The following is a 21,713-nucleotide window of genomic DNA, read 5'->3' as shown; positions in this document are numbered from 1 at the left end:
GACCACAGTCATGTTCTCAGGAAGATAGATGTTATATTGATACCAGACCACAGTCATGTTCTCAGAGAGATATATGTTATATTGATATCAGACCACAGTCATGTTCTCAGAGAGAGAGATGTTATGTTTATACCAGACCACAGTCATGTTCTCAGAGAGATAGATGTTATATTTATACCAGACCACAGTCATGTTCTCAGAGAGATATATGTTATATTGATACCAGACCACAGTCATGTTCTCAGGGAGATAGATGTTATATTTATACCAGACCACAGTCATGTTCTCAGGGAGATATATGTTATATTTATACCAGACCACAGTCATGTTCTCAGGGAGATATATGTTATATTTATACCAGACCACAGTCATGTTCTCAGGGAGATAGATGTTATATTTATACCAGACCCCAGTCATGTTCTCAGGGAGATACATGTTATATTTATACCAGACCACAGTCATGTTCCCAGGGAGATAGATGTTATATTGATACCAGACCACAGTCATGTTCTCAGAGAGATAGATGTTATATTGATACCAGACCACAGTCATGTTCTCAGGGAGATAGATGTTATATTGATACCAGACCACAGTCATGTTCTCAGGGAGATAGATGTTATATTTATACCAGACCACAGTCATGTTCTCAGAGAGATAGATGTTATATTTATACCAGACCACAGTCATGTTCTCAGAGAGATATATGTTATATTGATACCAGACCACAGTCATGTTCTCAGGGAGATAGATGTTATATTTATACCAGACCACAGTCATGTTCTCAGGGAGATATATGTTATATTTATACCAGACCACAGTCATGTTCTCAGGGAGATAGATGTTATATTTATACCAGACCACAGTCATGTTCTCAGGGAGATAGATGTTATATTTATACCAGACCACAGTCATGTTCTCAGGGAGATAGATGTTATATTGATACCAGACCACAGTCATGTTCTCAGAGAGATAGATGTTATATTTATACCAGACCAAAGTCATGTTCCCAGGGAGATAGATGTTAAATTGATACCAGACCACAGTCATGTTCTCAGGGAGATATATGTTATATTGATACCAGACCACAGTCATGTTCTCAGGGAGATAGATGTTATATTTATACCAGACCACAGTCATGTTCTCAGGGAGATAGATGTTATATTGATACCAGACCACAGTCATGTTCTCAGAGTGATAGATGTTATATTGATACCAGACCACAGTCATGTTCTCAGGGAGATACATGCTATATTTATACCAGACCACAGTCATGTTCTCAGGGAGATAGATGTTATATTGATACCAGACCACAGTTATGTTCTCAGGGAGATAGATGTTATATTTATACCAGACCACAGTCATGTTCTCAGGGAGATAGATGTTATATTGATACCAGACCACAGTCATGTTCTCAGAGTGATAGATGTTAGATTGATACCAGACCACAGTCATGTTCTCAGGGAGATACATGCTATATTTATACCAGACCACAGTCATGTTCTCAGGGAGATAGATGTTATATTTATACCAGACCACAGTTATGTTCTCAGGGAGATAGATGTTATATTTATACCAGACCACAGTCATGTTCTCAGGGAGATACATGCTATATTTATACCAGACCACAGTCATGTTCTCAGGGAGATAGATGTTATATTTATACCAGACCACAGTTATGTTCTCAGGGAGATAGATGTTATATTTATACCAGACCACAGTCATGTTCTCAGGGAGATAGATGTCATATTTATACCAGACCGCAGTCATGTTCTCAGGGAGATAGATGTTATATTTATACCAGACCACAGTCATGTTCTCAGAGAGATAGATGTTATATTTATACCAGACCACAGTCATGTTCTCAGGGAGATAGATGTCATATTTATACCAGACCACAGTCATGTTCTCAGGGAGATAGATGTCATATTTATACCAGACCACAGTCATGTTCTCAGGGAGATATAGATGTTATGATGACTGGGACGACCGACCTGTACATTTATATCACATTGTCGTCATTTTTTTATAGAGAGAGCTGTTATTTATAGTGACCAGGACGACCGACTTATACATTTATATCACATTGTCGTCATGTTCTTAGAGAGTTAGCTGTTGTAGTGAACATGAGCCGAAATTATAACATAAAGACGTATTGCTATGTAAGCCGTCAATATTCCCGCCAATGAGAGAGTTTAGCTTCGAAAGTGTTTTACATTGAGATAGATCTTGTGTATTAATTCGATGTATATTGGTCGATGGTTGTATATAAATGGTAAAAATGTTAAACACTAATTGTCAAATTGTGTGATGGGAGTATATTTCATTTTCCGCTCAGAATGTTAAATTGTGCTAGGCATATTCGCCGGTATTTTGATACGAATGGATAACATTTCATACACTTGGCATCACATTGGTTTACAATGATGGACACTATTAGCACCTGCAAATATGAGAGATCCGACGATCGTAGTTACTCCTCCGAAATAAAAACCGTCGTTATTGTTTCCCGTCAAATCTTTCATCAAGCCTGTCAATAAAGACAAAGTCATAATCATTTCCAAATTAACACAAAGTAATAATCATTTCCTAGATCAGTGACACCAGAAAATGAATCGGTTTTAGACTAACCTTTAATTGTCAGTGGATTTGTTTTCCGATTATTATATGTGACTTCATGTTAATTCTTTGATATCATGGCCAATTTAAAATTCCCCTATTTTAAATTTTCCATTCCTTGATAGTAACATCCCTTCCTTTTCTATCTACTGTGTTATATATCGGAGTTGATTATTTGTTGATAGAACTTGTTCCCGTTATTTGGAATATGTAGGATATGGATGATGACCAGCTGCTGTCTAAAGCAAATACGAACGTTCACAAACCATTATCTGTAATATAGCCAGTATGTGTATGACAATCTAGTAAGATATTCCGAATCGATACCTACCTGAAATAGGAGGTCCAACGAAGGATCCAGCGCCTTGGAATAACATTAGTATTCCGAAGGCATCAGCAAGTTTGTCAACACCAAGGATGTCGGCCGCCACGACAGACTTCTGTGACATAATGCCCCCAAATAGGAGACCAAACACAGAAGATACACAGCAAAGTTGTACGAATGTAGACGTGGACGGAAGACAGAGATACGTCACTCCTACTAGTAATAGAGTGACATTGTAGGCCAACACTCTGTACGGTTTAACTAGTCTGATATCCAGGAGGGCACCAACACAGACTTTACCCAAACCGTCGGCCAGAATGGTTATAGCGACAACGTACGTCGACTGCGAGTTTGTAATGTTTATCTGCTTGGCATATAAAGGTATGAACGCATAAGCAGAATTAGCAGCAATGGAGAAAAGAAACATTGCTACACAGAATGTAGCAAACCTAGAATCTCTCATTATCTCAGATACTGTCAATTTAGAACTGTTCAAACACGATCTATTGCACGGAAATCTTCTCACACATTCCTGGTGACATGCTGTTCTCTCATTTGGCTGTTCACTCAATTCTTTACCATTATCTCCATCTTGCCTCTGGGATCGTATTAAATGTTGGGCAGTCTCCTTTTCATTCTGAGATGTTTTCTGTCTTATATTAAAAGATGGCTTTTTTAAAGAATTATTCAGAGTGCAACGATATAACATTTAGATGTTAACGATTATAATCTAACTATGACGTACCGCTGTTGGTTTAATGATGCTGAGAATGGCTTCTTCAAACAATAACTAACAGCGTAGAAAATGTTATTATAAACATTATTTTGTCAAAATGATTACAGATCAAATATTGATTATAGATTTTAAACTCGGTAATGGATATATTTTGCGACATAACAAAAGAAATTACCAGACAGATAATTCAGAGGATAACAAAGTTCAAAGAAGGCAAGAAAGACGATATCAAGCATATCAAAACAACAGGCACAAAAAGAAAAAGAAACCCCGACAAAGATACAGTAATACTTTTCAGGGAAGAAGGAATAATTCGATACAACATCAGAATATTTCAAACACCAAAAATGGAGGAATACCGAGAGGCCCTTAGAAAGGAGGAGCTATATAATATCAAAACCAACAACAAAACAACCCAGCGTGAAAAACAACATCACGGATAATTCCAGTGGATAAAACAAATAGGAACTGAGGAAACATGATGATACATGGAAACTTAGACAATAAGATAATACACGGAAACTTGGACAATAAGATAATACATGAAAACTTAGACAATAAGATAATACACGGAAACTTAGACAATAAGATAATACATGGAAACTTAGACAATAAGATAATACATGGACACCTAGACAATAAGATAATACATGGACACCTAGACAATAATATAATACATGGAAACCTAGACAATAAGATAATACATGGAAACTTAGACAATAAGATAATACATAGAAACTTGGACAATAAGATAATACATGGAAACCTAGACAATAAGATAATACATGGAAACCTAGACAATAAGATAATACATGGAAACCTAGACAATAAGATAATACATGGAAACCTAGACAATAAGATAATACATGGAAACTTAGACAATAAGATAATACATGGACACCTAGACAATAATATAATACATGGAAACCTAGACAATAAGATAATACATGGACACCTAGACAATAATATAATGCATGGAAACTTAGACAATAAGATAATACATAGAAACTTGGACAATAAGATAATACATGGAAACCTAGACAATAAGATAATACATGGACACCTAGACAATAATATAATACATGGAAACCTAGACAATAAGATAATACATGGACACCTAGACAATAATATAATACATGGAAACTTAGACAATAAGATAATACATAGAAACTTGGACAATAAGATAATACATAGACACCTAGACAATAAGATAATACATGGAAACCTAGACAATAAGATAATACAGGGAAACTTAGACAATAAGATAATACACGGAAACCTAGACAATAATATAATACATGGAAACCTAGACAATAAGATAATACATGGAAACTTAGACAATAAGATAATACATGGAAACCTAGACAATAAGATAATACATGGAAACCTAGACAATAAGATAATACATGGAAACCTAGACAATAAGATAATACATGGAAACCTAGACAATAAGATAATACATGGAAACCTAGACAATAAGATAATACATGGAAACCTAGACAATAAGATAATACATAGACACCTAGACAATAAGATAATACATGGAAACCTAGACAATAAGATAATACATGGAAACCTAGACAATAAGATAATACATGGAAACCTAGACAATAAGATAATACATGGAAACCTAGACAATAAGATAATACATGGACACCTAGACAATAATATAATGCATGGAAACTTAGACAATAAGATAATACATGGAAACCTAGACAATAAGATAATACATGGAAACTTAGACAATAAGATAATACATGGAAACCTAGACAATAAGATAATACATGGAAACCTAGACAATAAGATAATACACGGAAACCTAGACAATAAGATAATACATGGAAACCTAGACAATAAGATAATACATGAAAACCTAGACAATAAGATAATACATGGACACCTAGACAATAAGATAATACATGGAAACCTAGACAATAAGATAATACATGGAAACCTAGACAATAAGATAATACATGGAAACCTAGACAATAAGATAATACATGGAAACATAGACAATAAGATAATACATGAAAACCTAGACAATAAGATAATACATGGACACCTAGACAATAAGATAATACATGGACACCTAGACAATAAGATAATACATGGAAACCTAGACAATAAGATAATACATGGAAACTTGGACAATAAGATAATACACGGAAACTTAGACAATAAGATAATACATGGAAACATAGACAATAAGATAATACATGGAAAACCTAGACAATAAGATAATACATGGAAACCTAGACAATAAGATAATACATGGAAACCTAGACAATAAGATAATACATGGAAACTTAGACAATAAGATAATACATGGAAACTTGGACAATAAGATAATACACGGAAACTTAGACAATAAGATAATACATGGAAACCTCGACAATAAGATAATACATGGAAACCTAGACAATAAGATAATACATGGAAACCTAGACAATAAGATAATACATGGAAACCTAGACAATAAGATAATACATGGAAACTTAGACAATAAGATAATACATGGAAACTTGGACAATAAGATAATACACGGAAACTTAGACAATAAGATAATACATGGAAACCTCGACAATAAGATAATACATGGAAACCTAGACAATAAGATAATACATGGAAACCTAGACAATAAGATAATACATGGAAACCTAGACAATAAGATAATACATGGAAACCTAGACAATAAGATAATACATGGAAACTTAGACAATAAGATAATACATGGAAACTTAGACAATAAGATAATACATGGAAACCTAGACAATAAGATAATACATGGAAACTTAGACAATAAGATAATACATGGACACCTAGACAATAAGATAATACATGGAAACTTAGACAATAAGATAATACACGGAAACCTAGACAATAAGATAATACACGGAAACCTAGACAATAAGATAATACATGGAAACTTAGACAATAAGATAATACATGGAAACTTAGACAATAAGATAATACATGGAAACTTAGACAATAAGATAATACATGGAAACTTAGACAATAAGATAATACATGGAAACTTAGACAATAAGATAATACATGGAAACCTAGACAATAAGATAATACATGGAAACCTAGACAATAAGATAATACATGGAAACTTAGACAATAAGATAATACATGGAAACCTAGACAATAAGATAATACATGGAAACCTAGACAATAAGATAATACATGGAAACCTAGACAATAAGATAATACATGGAAACCTAGACAATAAGATAATACATGGAAACTTAGACAATAAGATAATACATGGACACCTAGACAATAAGATAATACATGGACACCTAGACAATAAGATAATACATGGAAACCTAGACAATAAGATAATACATGGAAACCTAGACAATAAGATAATACATGGAAACCTAGACAATAAGATAATACATGGAAACCTAGACAATAAGATAATACATGGAAACTTAGACAATAAGATAATACATGGAAACTTAGACAATAAGAAGAGACATAAAGATGGTAGAAGAAAATAGGGAAGACCGAACACGTCGTCAAATCCATGACCGATGAATAGAAAAAATATTAAATAAATAATCACAATAATAAGATATATAAATGAAACCCTGTCAGAAATTCAGAGCAACCATACATAAATTTAAAAAAAATGAATAAATAGATAGCTTGGGAAAAACATAAACCGTAAAGAAAAAGAGACAAAAATAAAGTGAAACATAAAGGAAATTGACGAATAGAAATGTAGACATAACACCAACTGGAAAGACATCACGACAAGCCTCGGGCTGTTGTCAAGAGCTGGGATAAATCCAGAGTAGCTACTTGTAGCCATTACCTTTCTTATTGAGCCTTGCTTTATTATTATTTCCCCAGTATACTGATTTTAGCTCAGGTACATATATATTCAAAGTAGACATAGCAATACGAATATTGACAAGATGGCTTACCTTCTCCGAAGTTTCCTTTCAGGAGGAGGTGTAAATAAACTTCCACACACAATGATGTTTAAAGTTATCCCCGATAACAATAAAAACGCACCCATATATCCGTAATAGTCAAAAGCGAATTCGATAAAGGTTGGGAAGAGAAATGATCCAAAACTTGAGGACGCGATGCCTACAGCCAGTCCCCGTCTTTTGGTGAAGTACTTGCCGACGATGACGACTGCTGGTGAATACACTAGGCACATTCCCAGGCCTAAAGGACATTCGAATGGTAAGTTTACTGGACACAAACAATACACTTAACGCTGTTTAGATACAGAGGACATCCAACTAATTATGTTTTTCACGATAGCAGGGGGAGGAGAATCACAAAACGAAAAAACCCATTCGAACCTTGGAATAATGAAAACATAAGTTTATCTTATCTTATCTTGGATTTTATCTGTATCCCTTTGACCTTCGCATCTGTAAACGTTTTATATTTGAAGAACTGAATACAGTGGACCCTCGATAATCCGAACACCTTCGTTCCCAGTCCAAACCGTCCGGATTACGAGTTTTCCGGACTGCCGAATTTCGTGTACCAGGTCAAAAAAATTGTCGTGTAAGAGTTATCTCCCTTGATTATATACAATCCGTGACGTTTCATAAACATGTCTAATTGTCAGACTTTTTAACAATAAATATACTTATGTTTCTGATATGATTCTTGTTTTGTTTTGTAGAAAGTAAAAAATAAACTATGTTTTTAAAAGAACATGTAAAGTGAAAGTTGTTTTATTTATAGCGGGCATATGTGACCTACAAACAACTCACATGTGTCACGTCCCGGAGGTTCACAAACAAGTAGAAATTACAAACGTTAAATACCTTAAATAAAATACCCGGATTTTACAACTTACCCTCAGTTCATGTTTCTTTATGATTTTTACGTACCAGAAACCCCAAGCTATATATTTAAAAGTACGCGACACCAGCGAGAACTACCCAAGATGTCCGAAAATTATTAAACCCGTATTCACTTAACAATGTGACGCTTAGTTAAGTATTTAACGACTATTGACTAATTTGTGTGTAATCAACCCAGTTCTTGTGATCACTGCTTAATACGTAAATGTGTATGTAATTAATAACATGCATCTTTCAATGAGTCGTCATTTCAAGTAACGGTGTTACAAAGCCGATATCCGTGTTTACCCAATACAAGTGTCAATGATGTTAATTACCGATCATAAATTTATTACATGTATTTGAGATTGATTAATTATCGCATCACGTAATGTATGTTTGTGCATAAATTCTGTAACATTTAGGTGGTAGAGAAAAAGCAATGTACCGTTATAAAAACAAAAGCTAACTGTTACACATTGTAACACAGGTAAACACCCGGGGCTATGACCTGGCAGCGGTCGCTATGACTACGCACAGTGTCAAGCGATAGTCTGTACAGCTGTCGACATGGGTGACTTGCCCCGACATTTTTTTCTCCTTGTGGTGAAAAAATCGTCCGGATTATTGAGGGAAATTTATTAATGAAAAGTATGTTCCGTTCCCAAAATGGGCTTCCGGAATCCGAATCCGAATTTCCGGACTGGTAAGTACAAATAACGTTACGGAAATCCGTTCCCGTGCATTTCCGTCCGGACTGTGAGTTTTCCGGACTATCGGCGTCCGGATTATCGCGGGTCCACTGTATTATATATTAGTTGTGAAAACATTGTGTGTGAGCTGTTTAAGGAACAATGGGGTATTATCTCTTGCAGTTCCATTGTAATTACCTTCAACAATGGCAAAACTGAAGAAGATCAACGCCATATTACTGGCGAATCCCGTCAGCAACATCCCTAGTGCCATGAGGATAGCTCCTGCCAGGACGACGGGGCGGAACGAGAATTTGTTTGTCAGCAGGCTACACAGGGGTCCTGCAGCAAGTAATATCAAACAAATATGTCAAATCCTATTTAGCATCTGAACGATAATTGTTTTGATTATTACACGTGCTGGCCAGAAGAGATGAATTGATTACATTTAAACATGTCTTCTTTGAAAATTGGTTATGGTTATAATGATTTAAACTTATATTTAAAGATATTACACATTTTGATAGTTAAAATGATTTAAACTTATATTTAAAGATATTACACATTTTGATAGTTAAAATGATTTACACTTATATTCAAACATATTAACCTCCAGGAACTGTCGTTACCACGGGGTTTTGTTTCCCAAAATTGAACGTAGACCTCCATGAACTGTTGTTACCCAGGATAAATGTAACCTAGAATTGAATGTAAATCTCTAGGAAATGTAGTTACTTAGGGTTAACTTTACCTAGAATTGAACGTAGACCTCCAGGAACTGTGGTTACCCAGGCAGTGATACTAGCTGGTTGCTGGAATGCTTCATCAAACTTAAGGAAAAATATTCCCGACGATTTTTCAATTCCAACTAAACAAGAAAGAAAAAAAATCCTCGAGACAATAGGTATATTTTCCCACAGTTTCCTTTATATTATCGCAGTGAATCGTTATTCGCGACCTCACGAGGTCGCTTTGTAGTAGTTAATGCTTTAATGCACACTTTAAACGTATTCCATCAGTGACTACTCACTTGTAAGCATGGTTGTAATTATGAATATATTTCAGCATTTGTTTTTGTGTTTAGCATTGGTATTAACAGCATAACGTTAATACTTTGAACTCTCCGGTTACTCATTCGAGTTATCATACAGTGAAAGTTTCCAAAGTAACGATTGACTATCTTTCACATATCGAAGTCCCATTCACTTTAAAACATCCCCAAACTCTCTATATAGATAGGAACTTGTGAGCTACAAACTGTTCCTTCTGACAATTGTTACTTGGTATATAGTACATGTGATGCCTCGCCATATTAATATGCATATATCTTGTCATTAAGAAAGCAGCCTAGGTTGGTAGGAACAATAACAGACAGAAAGCCGTCTGCTATACATCTAGGTCTAAATAACTGTTATATTGACCACCTGTACACGAAGGATTACACACACTTAACTGAACATTGTAGAATGAATGAGATGAAAATAGATCAGGTACTAAAATGTTTGTATGTGATACAACACAAGTAATTAAGAGTCACTCGAAAAGTTAAATGAATAATAGATAAATAAAAGTATGTCGATTGTATAAAAAGACATGTTCTAAACGACGGATATCTAACAATCGTAGTAATTAGTTCATTCCTATCTACTTATCCCTGGTAATAATGTCGTTATTATATATATTTACAATATCTTAATAAAAAACTCACATAAAATTATATGGATCATCAGGCTGCTAAACACAATAACCCATCCCCAGCCTCCATCTGGAGATAGCTCCGGCTCGTCGACTTCACAATCAATGGGGTAGTTGTCTCCCTTGTCCTTTCCCGATTCCTCCTCGTTGGTACATTTGAGATGAAATGATTCAGAAATACAAGCTTCTTCATCTGTCGACATAATTGTTTGTTGAATTGCTCTGTAAGTTGGCTGTTCATTATCATTTGTCATGGCGCTGAAAAAATGTAGGATAGATGATACTGACGTGAACACCATTGTAAACTAAGACAAAGTAGCACAATAAAAACATAAAACCCTCTTCAGCAGTAATTGAACCGCCATATGAAAGTCATATGACATGCAAAATATCATCTAAGTCGGTTAGCTACGTAAACCAAAAGGGATATAGACTCTTTCACTATGGAATATAAACATTGTAAAGACACCATAAGAAATATTTATATCTTTAATCATCATGACCCTCTGAACCTTGTGTTATATATAGATCACCGTGTGGTAGTTTATTATAGAAAAATGAAAATGGAAAGGAGACAATCATATCATTGGTCGGGTAACCCGGATCTTTACATTAGGAACAAACCTGATTAGTATATCGTCGGTGGGGAAAATCAACTTTATTTATATTACAACAATTGAAAAACGAGTTATATCAACGTGTATTGATCAGCCTCATTGGCCTGAAAGTAGGCGCGCGAAGGGTCTTTGTGTGAAAGGAAATTTAAATCCCACGTGGTTGGACAGGTCACCCTCACCCCCTTTCACGTCCGGTTGGAAATCGATCCTCGGCCGCTCAGGTTAGAAATAAGTGGTGTATAGCCAATTATTTCAGCGGATCAAATTTTTGCGATCGAGTCAATGACTTGCGAAATAGCGACAATTCCATCCGTGAAATAATGAGACTATATATTATCCATGCAATATGTCGTCATATTGTTCCATCATTAGCTGGTTCTGTTCCATAATGGTTTTGGTTTTTCATATAAATACGGAGAAATCCTGATATTTGAAAAAAAAAGACAAATAATTAAAAATTCTGACAGAATAACTAAGCCAAAGCTTCGAATAAAAATTAATTACACAGTGGAAAATTATGTAAAAAAATCCATGCAAACACTGCTTTCGTTAATTTGGTTTGTGTTGTTTAACATTCTATTAACAGTCAGGGCCACTTAAGGACGTGCCTGGTTTACGAGGTGGAGGAAAGAAGGGTACTGAAAACCACCGACTAACGGTCAGTACCAGGCAACTGTCCAACACGAGTTTGGAGCAACCCAGAGGTGGAGGGCTAGTGATTAAGTGTTTGGACACCTTAACCACTCGGCCACCGCAGCCCCTGGAGAGTACAAAGAAAATAGTATTCGCCGCATCGATAACACCCGTCTTACAAAGCTAAGTAAAATCCAAGTCACAATCTCAAAGTTAAGGTGGTGACAATGGGACACCAGGCATATTAACAAGCATCCGTCACGCTTGACTTCATGCTGTATAAGGATATAGAACATTTCAAAGGAGATCAGGATGTCGATCTTTTAACGTTTCCGAGTTCTTTATCAACGTGCATCTCTCGACACCTTGTCGTTCATATATCCCTCAGTTGTCTTCATATGTCGATGAAATAATGACAATGGGAACTCGGCCTTGGTCATGAGTCAACTAGGATATGTAAACAACGTAAGTAGGGATACAGGGATGTTGGTATTTAAAAATGTAACATTAACAATTGCGAACTTCATCCCGCTTATCACACAGTTATAAGTTATCCGTGCTGGTTTCTTTTAAGCAATGATTGAGGTAAGCGACTAGTGTTGAGTCTGTAGTGTTCTTACATTATAGTTCTAAAGCGTGCAATGTATACCAGATCAACATGGTCAATAAAACTTCTGTTTTTCAAAAATAACGCTTTTTCAACATACATGTACCTACACGTGGAAGTGATCGACTTTACAAGGAGTCGTTACCTGTTCTGAATTGCTTGTTAATATAATCAGCTTTGTACAAAACATGGCAACATAGAGACACAGTTTGTTCCAATGGTCGATAATCTGCTGGAGTATTGGTCACCGAAATCAATGAATATGTTAATAGTTATTCTCAAGATTTCTTCTGCGATGTATTTTCTATAAACCCTTTTCGTATGATTGACAAAATGTACTCATATCACTGTTCGCCTTTCTTGGGAAAAAATTCTCATTATAAGTGAACGAATTTGTTCTTTATTTTTTTTTGTTTTCATTAAGATTTTCGGACCTTATAGATTTAATACACGGTGAATCCAATGTAGCATGTTCTCGTTTGACCCATTCTCTGGCGTATTCCTAAACGGAAATCATACGTAACTTGAAAATCATATTACATTAAATGGGATATGGCACACTCAAACAATCCTGCCTCATAAAAAAATCCAATCGCACGTTAGACGTACATTGTAGTACAGTCCATGACAGTTTCCTTTGAGTTCCGATACATATGATAGTGTAGTCAGGAGACATGTTGGGCTGTGAAACCAGGAAAAAATCAGAACGACGGGATGAAATCTTAAAGGAAGAAAACTCAGCTTTATATGATAAAAAGACGTATATAATGCTATGTATTACATTGTATCTTTATTTTTATGGGGAGGTTATGTTTTTATTCTTCCATTACCTAATATATGATTATAATGTATCACTGCAAGATCATCCATGACAAAAAATAAAAAATGTCCCTCAAAATAAAATTCCTACTTTTATGTAAAGTTTCTCAACTAAAAAAGAATCTCCCTATCACCTCTAAACATTTACAAAGACAAGTGCCATTTTTTCATCCCTATCACCTGTAAACATTTACGAAGACTAGTGTCATTTTTTCATCCCCATTTTGACAGTTATACAATTTATGCTATAATCAGGTTTCTATGAAAGTTAATTGCTTATTATTTCATATTTTATTAAGATGTAAGTAAATTGTATTTCATTTTATTAAGGAATTTAAAATTATTTCAATTAGAATATTTATTACCGTACATATATCATGACTGTAAAGGAAGTTTAGATAATGTATCTATATTATGTTATTGATTATTCAAAATATTGACAGTTTACGGTATTTAATGAATTATGTGTTTTTTTTAATAAGACATTCTCTACATATATGTACTCACTTCAGGCAAGTAATTATAAAATAAACAATCATTTTAGTTTATATATTTAAATGTATCATTAGAAAAATATACATTTACAACTGTACATACAGTGGAACTTCGTTAACTCGAACTCGGATAACTCGAATACCCCGCTTAACTCGAAGTACCTCGCCGGTCCCGGCCGAATTCTCTCTTTATCTTAGTAAAATAAACTCGGATAATTCGAATTCGGATAACTCGAAAAACTCGGATAATACGAAGTAAAAATTTGGTCCCAACAATAAAAATCCTACTTGAAATGTTCGAATAACTCGAAGTATAATTTTCGTCGATCGGTGGCAAACGCCGACATTTTTTAAGAGCTAAATTCCGTTTGTAATACTGAACATATCGGCACTACTAACCTACATGCTATTATAAGTGTTTCATAAATTCATAAAAGAAATTGTCGGTTGAATCTTATAACAACAAGTCTTGGTGATAAAAAGTACTGCTTTACTTACATCAGGTAATTTCCCAAGGCGGTCGCCGATATCAGTACACACGATAGTCAACAACTCATCTACCCGTTCGCTCAAGCGGAACTAATCTCTGACACACCGGTAGATCTTCCCGGCTGATGTTTTTACAGGTATAGAAATGACACGGTCACCGGCGCCTATTAAATCTTTAAACTGCTGAAACAATAGCGTTATTACTGCCGAGGTGTTCAGAGTACAACTGTAACGGTCAGTGCTGTCTATTAAATCGGGTAAAACGCCAACTCAGTTACAGTAACATTTTATACGCACATGCGCAGCCCAACTTCCGGTGCTAATACACATGGAAATGGCGTGGTTATCAATAAAAAGTAAGTAGGCCAATCAAACAGTATTTTATATATGTCCAATAAAAGGTAATGGTTCTGTTACGTTTTGTATGCAGTCTGTGTTAAACTTAAACGGTTATTTGTTTTGACATTAATAACTTGTTATTTTGTCGAATTCCGTTTTATCGTTTACCTTTTGCAAACATGACTTGCACATCAAATCGTTATTGAAGTGACTAAGTGAAAGAAACTTTATCGTGACTGTATATCGGCAAAACTACACCAAATTACAAGTGACATAACGAAACATTACATATATATTTACATGTATTGACCAGTCTTCACACTAAACTGATGAGCGACACAGCGAAGTTATAATGATTATATAATGTTGACAAATATTGACCAAACTTTTCACCAAAAACGATAACTCGCTTAATTCGAACACTCGGATAACTCGAAGTTTTTTCGTGGTCCCGTCGACTTCGAGTTAACGAAGTTCCACTGTATTTACGAGCATTACCTGGGTAAAATAATGTTCTGACATAACGTACACACAAGTATGTATTTCTAGACTACCCATAATGAATGACAGTATCTGTTTAATTGTTATTAGTCCCCTGCCGTTTGAAAAACGGGGGGACTATAGGTTTACCCTCCGTCCGTCTGTCCGTCTGTCTGTCTGTCTGTCAGTCCGTCTGTCTGTCTGTCACGCAATAGTTGTCCGGACAACTCCTTCTAAAGTACTACTCCGATTTTAATGAAACTTGGTATACATGATCAGTATAACATGTAGTTGTGCATCCCAAATTTTTTTTTTTCCAAAAATCGATTTTCAAAATGGCTGCCGGCTTCTCATTGGTTGAAGCTTGTCCGGACAACTCCTCCTAAAGTTCAACTCCGATTTTAACGAAACTTGGTATACATGATCAGTATAACATGTAGTTTAGCATCCCACATTTTTTTTTTTTCAAAACTTCATTTTTCAAAATGGCTGCCGGCTTCTCATTGGTTGAGGCTTGTCCGGACAACTCCTCCTAAAGTACTACTCCGATTTTAACGAAACTTGGTATTCATGATCAGTATAACATGTAGTTGTGCATCCTACATTTTTTTTCCGAAAAACCAATTTTCAAAATGGCCGCCAACTTTTCATTGGTTGAGACTTGTCCGGACAACTCCTCCTAAAGAACTACTCCGATTTTAACGAAACTTGGTATACATTATCAGTATCACAAGTAGTTGTGCATCCCAATTTTTCTTTTCGAAAAAAACATTTTTCGAAATGGCCGCCGGTTTCTCATTGGTTGAGGCGTGTCCGGACAATCCTAAAGTACTACTCTGATTTTAACGAAACTTTGTATACGTGATCAGTATAACACGTAGTTTTAAAAAATGGGAAATAAATAGTTGCACTCCTGGGTCAGGCAGGGGACTTTGTATTGCTGTTGCAATACTATCCATCCTTGTTATTATTGGTCATGCATGCCTGACTCCGGCCTGACACTCCTGAGAACTGTGCCAGGTGAGTTTTAGGAGCCAGCTACAGGTACTGTGCTGGATTCACAGAAATACCTGTGTCAATTGTGTCACTGTATGGTTTCAAATGATGAAGCTGTGCAAAGCAGGGTCACAGTGTTATAACCTCAGAGTTGGTAAGAGGATGAGTATTATAATCTTACCTGTATACCATAGAGTTGGTAAGAGTATGAGTATTATAATCTTACCTGTATACCATAGAGTTGGTATGAGAATGAGTATTATAATCTTACCTGTACACCATAGAGTTGGTAAGAGGATGATTATTATAATCTTACCTGTATACCATAGAGTTGGTATGAGAATGAGTATTATAATCTTACCTGTATACCATAGAGTTGGTAAGAGGGATGATTATTATAATCTTACCTGTATACCATAGAGTTGGTAAGAGGATGATTATTATAATCTTACCTGTATACCATAGAGTTGGTAAGAGGATGATTATTATAATCTTACCTGTATACCATAGAGTTGGTGAGAGGATGATTATTATAATCTTACCTGTATACCTCAGAGTTGGTAAGGGGATGAGTATTATTATCTTACATGTACACCACAGAGTTTCTAAGCGGATGATTATTATAATCTTACCTGTATACCATAGAGTTGGTAAGAGGATGATTATTATAATCTTACCTGTATACCATAGAGTTGGTAAGATGATGAGTATTATAATCTTACCTGTATACCATAGAGTTGGTAAGAGGATGAGTATTATAATCTTACCTGTATACCATAGAGTTGGTAAGAGGATGGTTATTATAATCTTACCTGTATACCACAGAGTTGGTAAGAGGATAAGTATTATAATCTTACCTGTATACCATAGAGTTGGTAAGAGGATAAGTATTATTATCTTACCTGTATACCATATATTTGGTAAGAGGATGATTATTATAATCTTACCTGTATACCATATATTTGGTAAGATGATAAGTATTATAATCTTACGTGTAAACCATAGAGTTGGTAAGAGGATAAGTATTATAATCTTACCTGTATACCATAGAGTTGGTAAGATGATGGTTATTACAATCTTACCTGTATACCATAGAGTTGGTAAGATGATGGTTATTATAATCTTACCTGTATACCATAGAGTTGGTAAGGGGGTGAGTATTATAATCTTACCTGTATACCATAGAGTTGGTAAGATGATGAGTTATTATAATCTTACCTGTATACCATAGAGTTGGTAAGAGGATGAGTATTATAATCTTACCTGTATACCATAGAGTTGGTAAGATGATGGTTATTATAATCTTACCTGTATACCATAGAGTTGGTAAGGGGATGAGTATTATAATCTTACCTGTATACCATAGAGTTGGTAAGATGATGAGTATTATAATCTTACCTGTATACCATAGAGTTGGTAAGAGGATGAGTATTATAATCTTACCTGTATACCATAGAGTTGGTAAGAGGATGGTTATTATAATCTTACCTGTATACCATAGAGTTGGTAAGAGGATGAGTATTATAATCTTACCTGTATACCATAGAGTTGGTAAGAGGATGGTTATTATAATCTTACCTGTATACCATAGAGTTGGTAAGAGGATGAGTATTATAATCTTACCTGTATACCATAGAGTTGGTAAGAGGATGATTATTATAATCTTACCTGTATACCATAGAGTTGGTAAGAGGATGAGTATTATAATCTTACCTGTATACCATAGAGTTGGTAAGAGGATGAGTATTATAATCTTACCTGTATACCATAGAGTTGGTAAGAGGATGAGTATTATAATCTTACCTGTATACCATAGAGTTGGTAAGATGATGGTTATTATAATCTTACCTGTATACCATAGAGTTGGTAAGAGGATGAGTTATTATAATCTTACCTGTATACCATAGAGTTGGTAAGATGATGAGTATTATAATCTTACCTGTATACCATAGAGTTGGTAAGAGGATGAGTATTATAATCTTACCTGTATACCATAGAGTTGGTATACCCCAGTTCTATAATCAGACTATATCATATATATATTTATACTTTGATGCTTTTAATATAATTTACATATAGATAAATATAATTTTACAAATAACTTTTGTTCTGTTAATATTACTATTAACATTTGTTTAGTCTACTAGGAATAGTTCTTTTATTGTTAATACATGGTAATAATGCCTACATATTAAATTGATATTTATTAAGATCCATAAAAGACAGTTATACAATTTATGCTATAATCAGGTTTCTATGAAAGTTAATTGCTTATTATTTCATATTTTATTAAGATGTAAGTAAATTGTATTTCATTTTATTAAGGAATTTAAAATTATTTCAATTAGAATATTTATTACCGTACATATATCATGACTGTAAAGGAAGTTTAGATAATGTATCTATATTATGTTATTGATTATTCAAAATATTGACAGTTTACGGTATTTAATGAATTATGTGTTTTTTTAATAAGACATTCTCTACATATATGTACTCACTTCAGGCAAGTAATTATAAAATAAACAATCATTTTAGTTTATATATTTAAATGTATCATTAGAAAAATATACATTTACAACTGTACATATTTACGAGCATTACCTGGGTAAATTAATGTTCTGACATAACGTACACACAAGTATGTATTTCTGGACTACCCATAATGAATGACAGTATCTGTTTAATTGTTATTATTATTGGTCATGCATGACTGACTCCGGCCTGATACTCCTGAGAACTGTGCCAGGTGAGTTTTAGGAGCCAGCTACAGGTACTGTGCTGGATTCACAGAAATACCTGTGTCAATTGTGTCACTGTATGGTTTCAAATGATGAAGCTGTGCAAAGCAGGGTCACAGTGTTATAACCTCAGAGTTGGTAAGAGGATGAGTAGTATAATCTTACCTGTAAACCATAGATTTGGTAAGATGATGAGTATTATAATCTTACCTGTAAACCATAGAGTTGGTAAGAGGATGATTATTCTAATCTTACCTGTATACCATAGATTTGGTAAGATGATGAGTATTATAATCTTACCTGTAAACCATAGAGTTGGTAAGAGGGTGATAATTATAATCTTACCTGTATACCATAGAGTTGGTAAGATGATGAGTATTATAATCTTACCTGTATACCATAGAGTTGGTAAGAGGATGATTATAATCTTACCTGTATACCATAGAGTTGGTAAGAGGATGATTATTATAATCTCACAAGTGGCTGTTCGGTTAATAGAAATGTCCCAATCCCAGTGCAAGGATTTCGCAGGGGAACAGAAGGTAAGTAGAGTGCTGACCAGCCAACCTCTTACACAAGGTTAGTAGACTAATGACCAGCCAACATCTTACACAAGGTTAGTAGAATGCTGACCAGCCAACCTCTTACACAAGGTTAGTAGACTAATGACCAGCCAACATCTTACACAAGGTTAGTAGAATGCTGACCAGCCAACATCTTACACAAGGTTAGTAGAATGCTGACCAGCCAACCTCTTACACAAGGTTAGTAGAATGCTGACCAGCCAACCTCTTACACAAGGGCTGTAGAGTGCTGACCAGTCAACCTCCGACACGAGGGCTGTAAAGTGCAGACCATGCATTCACAACAATTGTAAATTCATAATAAACAATAATAATATGCAAAATTTATATATACGATCTATCTTAATTGTAAAAGTACTCTTATATGCTTCACATTATATAATATAATAATAAATGATGACGTCATAGCTCGTACCAGCTGACTTTCCGTTAATTACAAGTATGCAGATGTCTCGCTTCTCTTGTCGGCATAAATGACGGCTAACGACGTTCCTACCGCTAAATATAAAACAATTAGCATTCTGAGTCAAACTTTGTCTCATTACTCGAATAGCATGCGTTTTATGATATTACACCGTACACCATGTAGTTTACAGACAAATGTATGTAAAAGATAATCACTTATCTAACATACACTGTACAATATTGTGTAAAACAAATGTCAGTACTGATAACTTGTACAAATGTATGATATATAACATAATATTGATGATATATACCATAATATTGATGATATATAACATAGTATTGATGATATATAACAAAACATTGATGATATATAACATAATATTGATGATATATAACATAATATTAATGATATATAATATAGTATTGATGATATATAACCAGAGACATATATGTCTCTGATATAACATAATATTGATGATATATAACATAATATTGATGATATATAACATACTAATGATGATATATAACATAACATTGATGATATATAACATAGTATTGATGATATATAACATAATATTGATGATATATAACATAATATTGATGATATGTAACATAATATTAATGATATATAACATAATATTGATGATATATAGCATAGTATTGATGATATATAACATAATATTGATGATATATTACATACTATTGTTGATATATAACATAATATTGATGATATATAACATAATATTGACGATATATAACGTAATATTGATGATATATAACATAGTATTGATGATATATAACTAATATTGATGATATATAACATAATATTGATGATATATAACGTAATATTGATGATATATAACATACTATTGATGATATATAACATAATATTGATGATATATAGCATAATATTGATGATATATAACATAATATTGATGATATATAACATAGTACTGATGATATATAACATACTAATGATGATATATAACATACTAATGATGATATATAACATAATATTGACGATATATAACATACTAATGATGATATATAACATAACATTGATGATATATAGCATAGTACTGATGATATATAGCATAGTACTGATGATATATAACATAACATTGATGATATATAACTAATATTGAATTGTATGATAACTTACAATGTGTCTTTAAGTGTGTAACATGCATTTATTTCTACGGGCGATTTATATGTCTTTTGTCATTCAAAAATGAAGGATACCCTTAATTAAACATTTAAACACTGCTACATGTATATATTATGTAAGACGGTATGTTTGTATACTTCCTGTAAACTTAACGTCTCTTTACTTACACTATAACACTATGGTCGTAATGTCCACGGGTAGGGTCCACGTTGTACCGATATCCAATGCTTTGTTTACATCACGTGTCGAGTATGAGGAATTCACGCGTATCACATATGACTGGGTGACCCTTTAGATAACCGTTACTTATATATATATATATACTGATGTTATCGGAAGGTGGCGTAGACAACCAGGGTATTTATAGTTTAACGTGGTCACTACGTATATCAGTATACCTTGACTGTTAAGGACTGATCAGCTAAATTCTAATCAGTGATTAATAGTTTCC

The 21,713-nt window shown here is 34.1% G+C and overlaps 1 protein-coding gene across 1 annotated transcript; it reads right to left on the bottom strand.

The window, feature by feature from the left end:
• Nucleotides 1-2,300: 2,300 nt before the first annotated feature.
• Nucleotides 2,301-21,518, bottom strand: LOC117317247 (monocarboxylate transporter 12-like). The gene is made up of 7 exons (XM_033871976.1): nt 21,430-21,518; nt 10,901-11,145; nt 9,944-10,060; nt 9,391-9,534; nt 7,616-7,865; nt 2,948-3,594; nt 2,301-2,527 (listed from the first exon to the last, which is right to left on the bottom strand). Exons 2-7 carry the CDS (start codon nt 11,139-11,141, stop codon nt 2,406-2,408), a joined length of 1,521 nt encoding a protein of 506 aa, XP_033727867.1. The 5' UTR covers nt 11,142-11,145; nt 21,430-21,518; the 3' UTR covers nt 2,301-2,405.
• Between the last annotated feature and the right edge of the window lie 195 nt (nt 21,519-21,713).

This window comes from Pecten maximus, chromosome 19, assembly GCF_902652985.1.
Source record: "Pecten maximus chromosome 19, xPecMax1.1, whole genome shotgun sequence".
In the NCBI taxonomy this organism is placed as follows: Eukaryota; Metazoa; Mollusca; class Bivalvia; order Pectinida; family Pectinidae; genus Pecten; species Pecten maximus.
The sequence above is the reverse complement of the archived record's forward strand: the minus strand, read 5'-3'. Positions and strand labels throughout refer to the sequence as shown.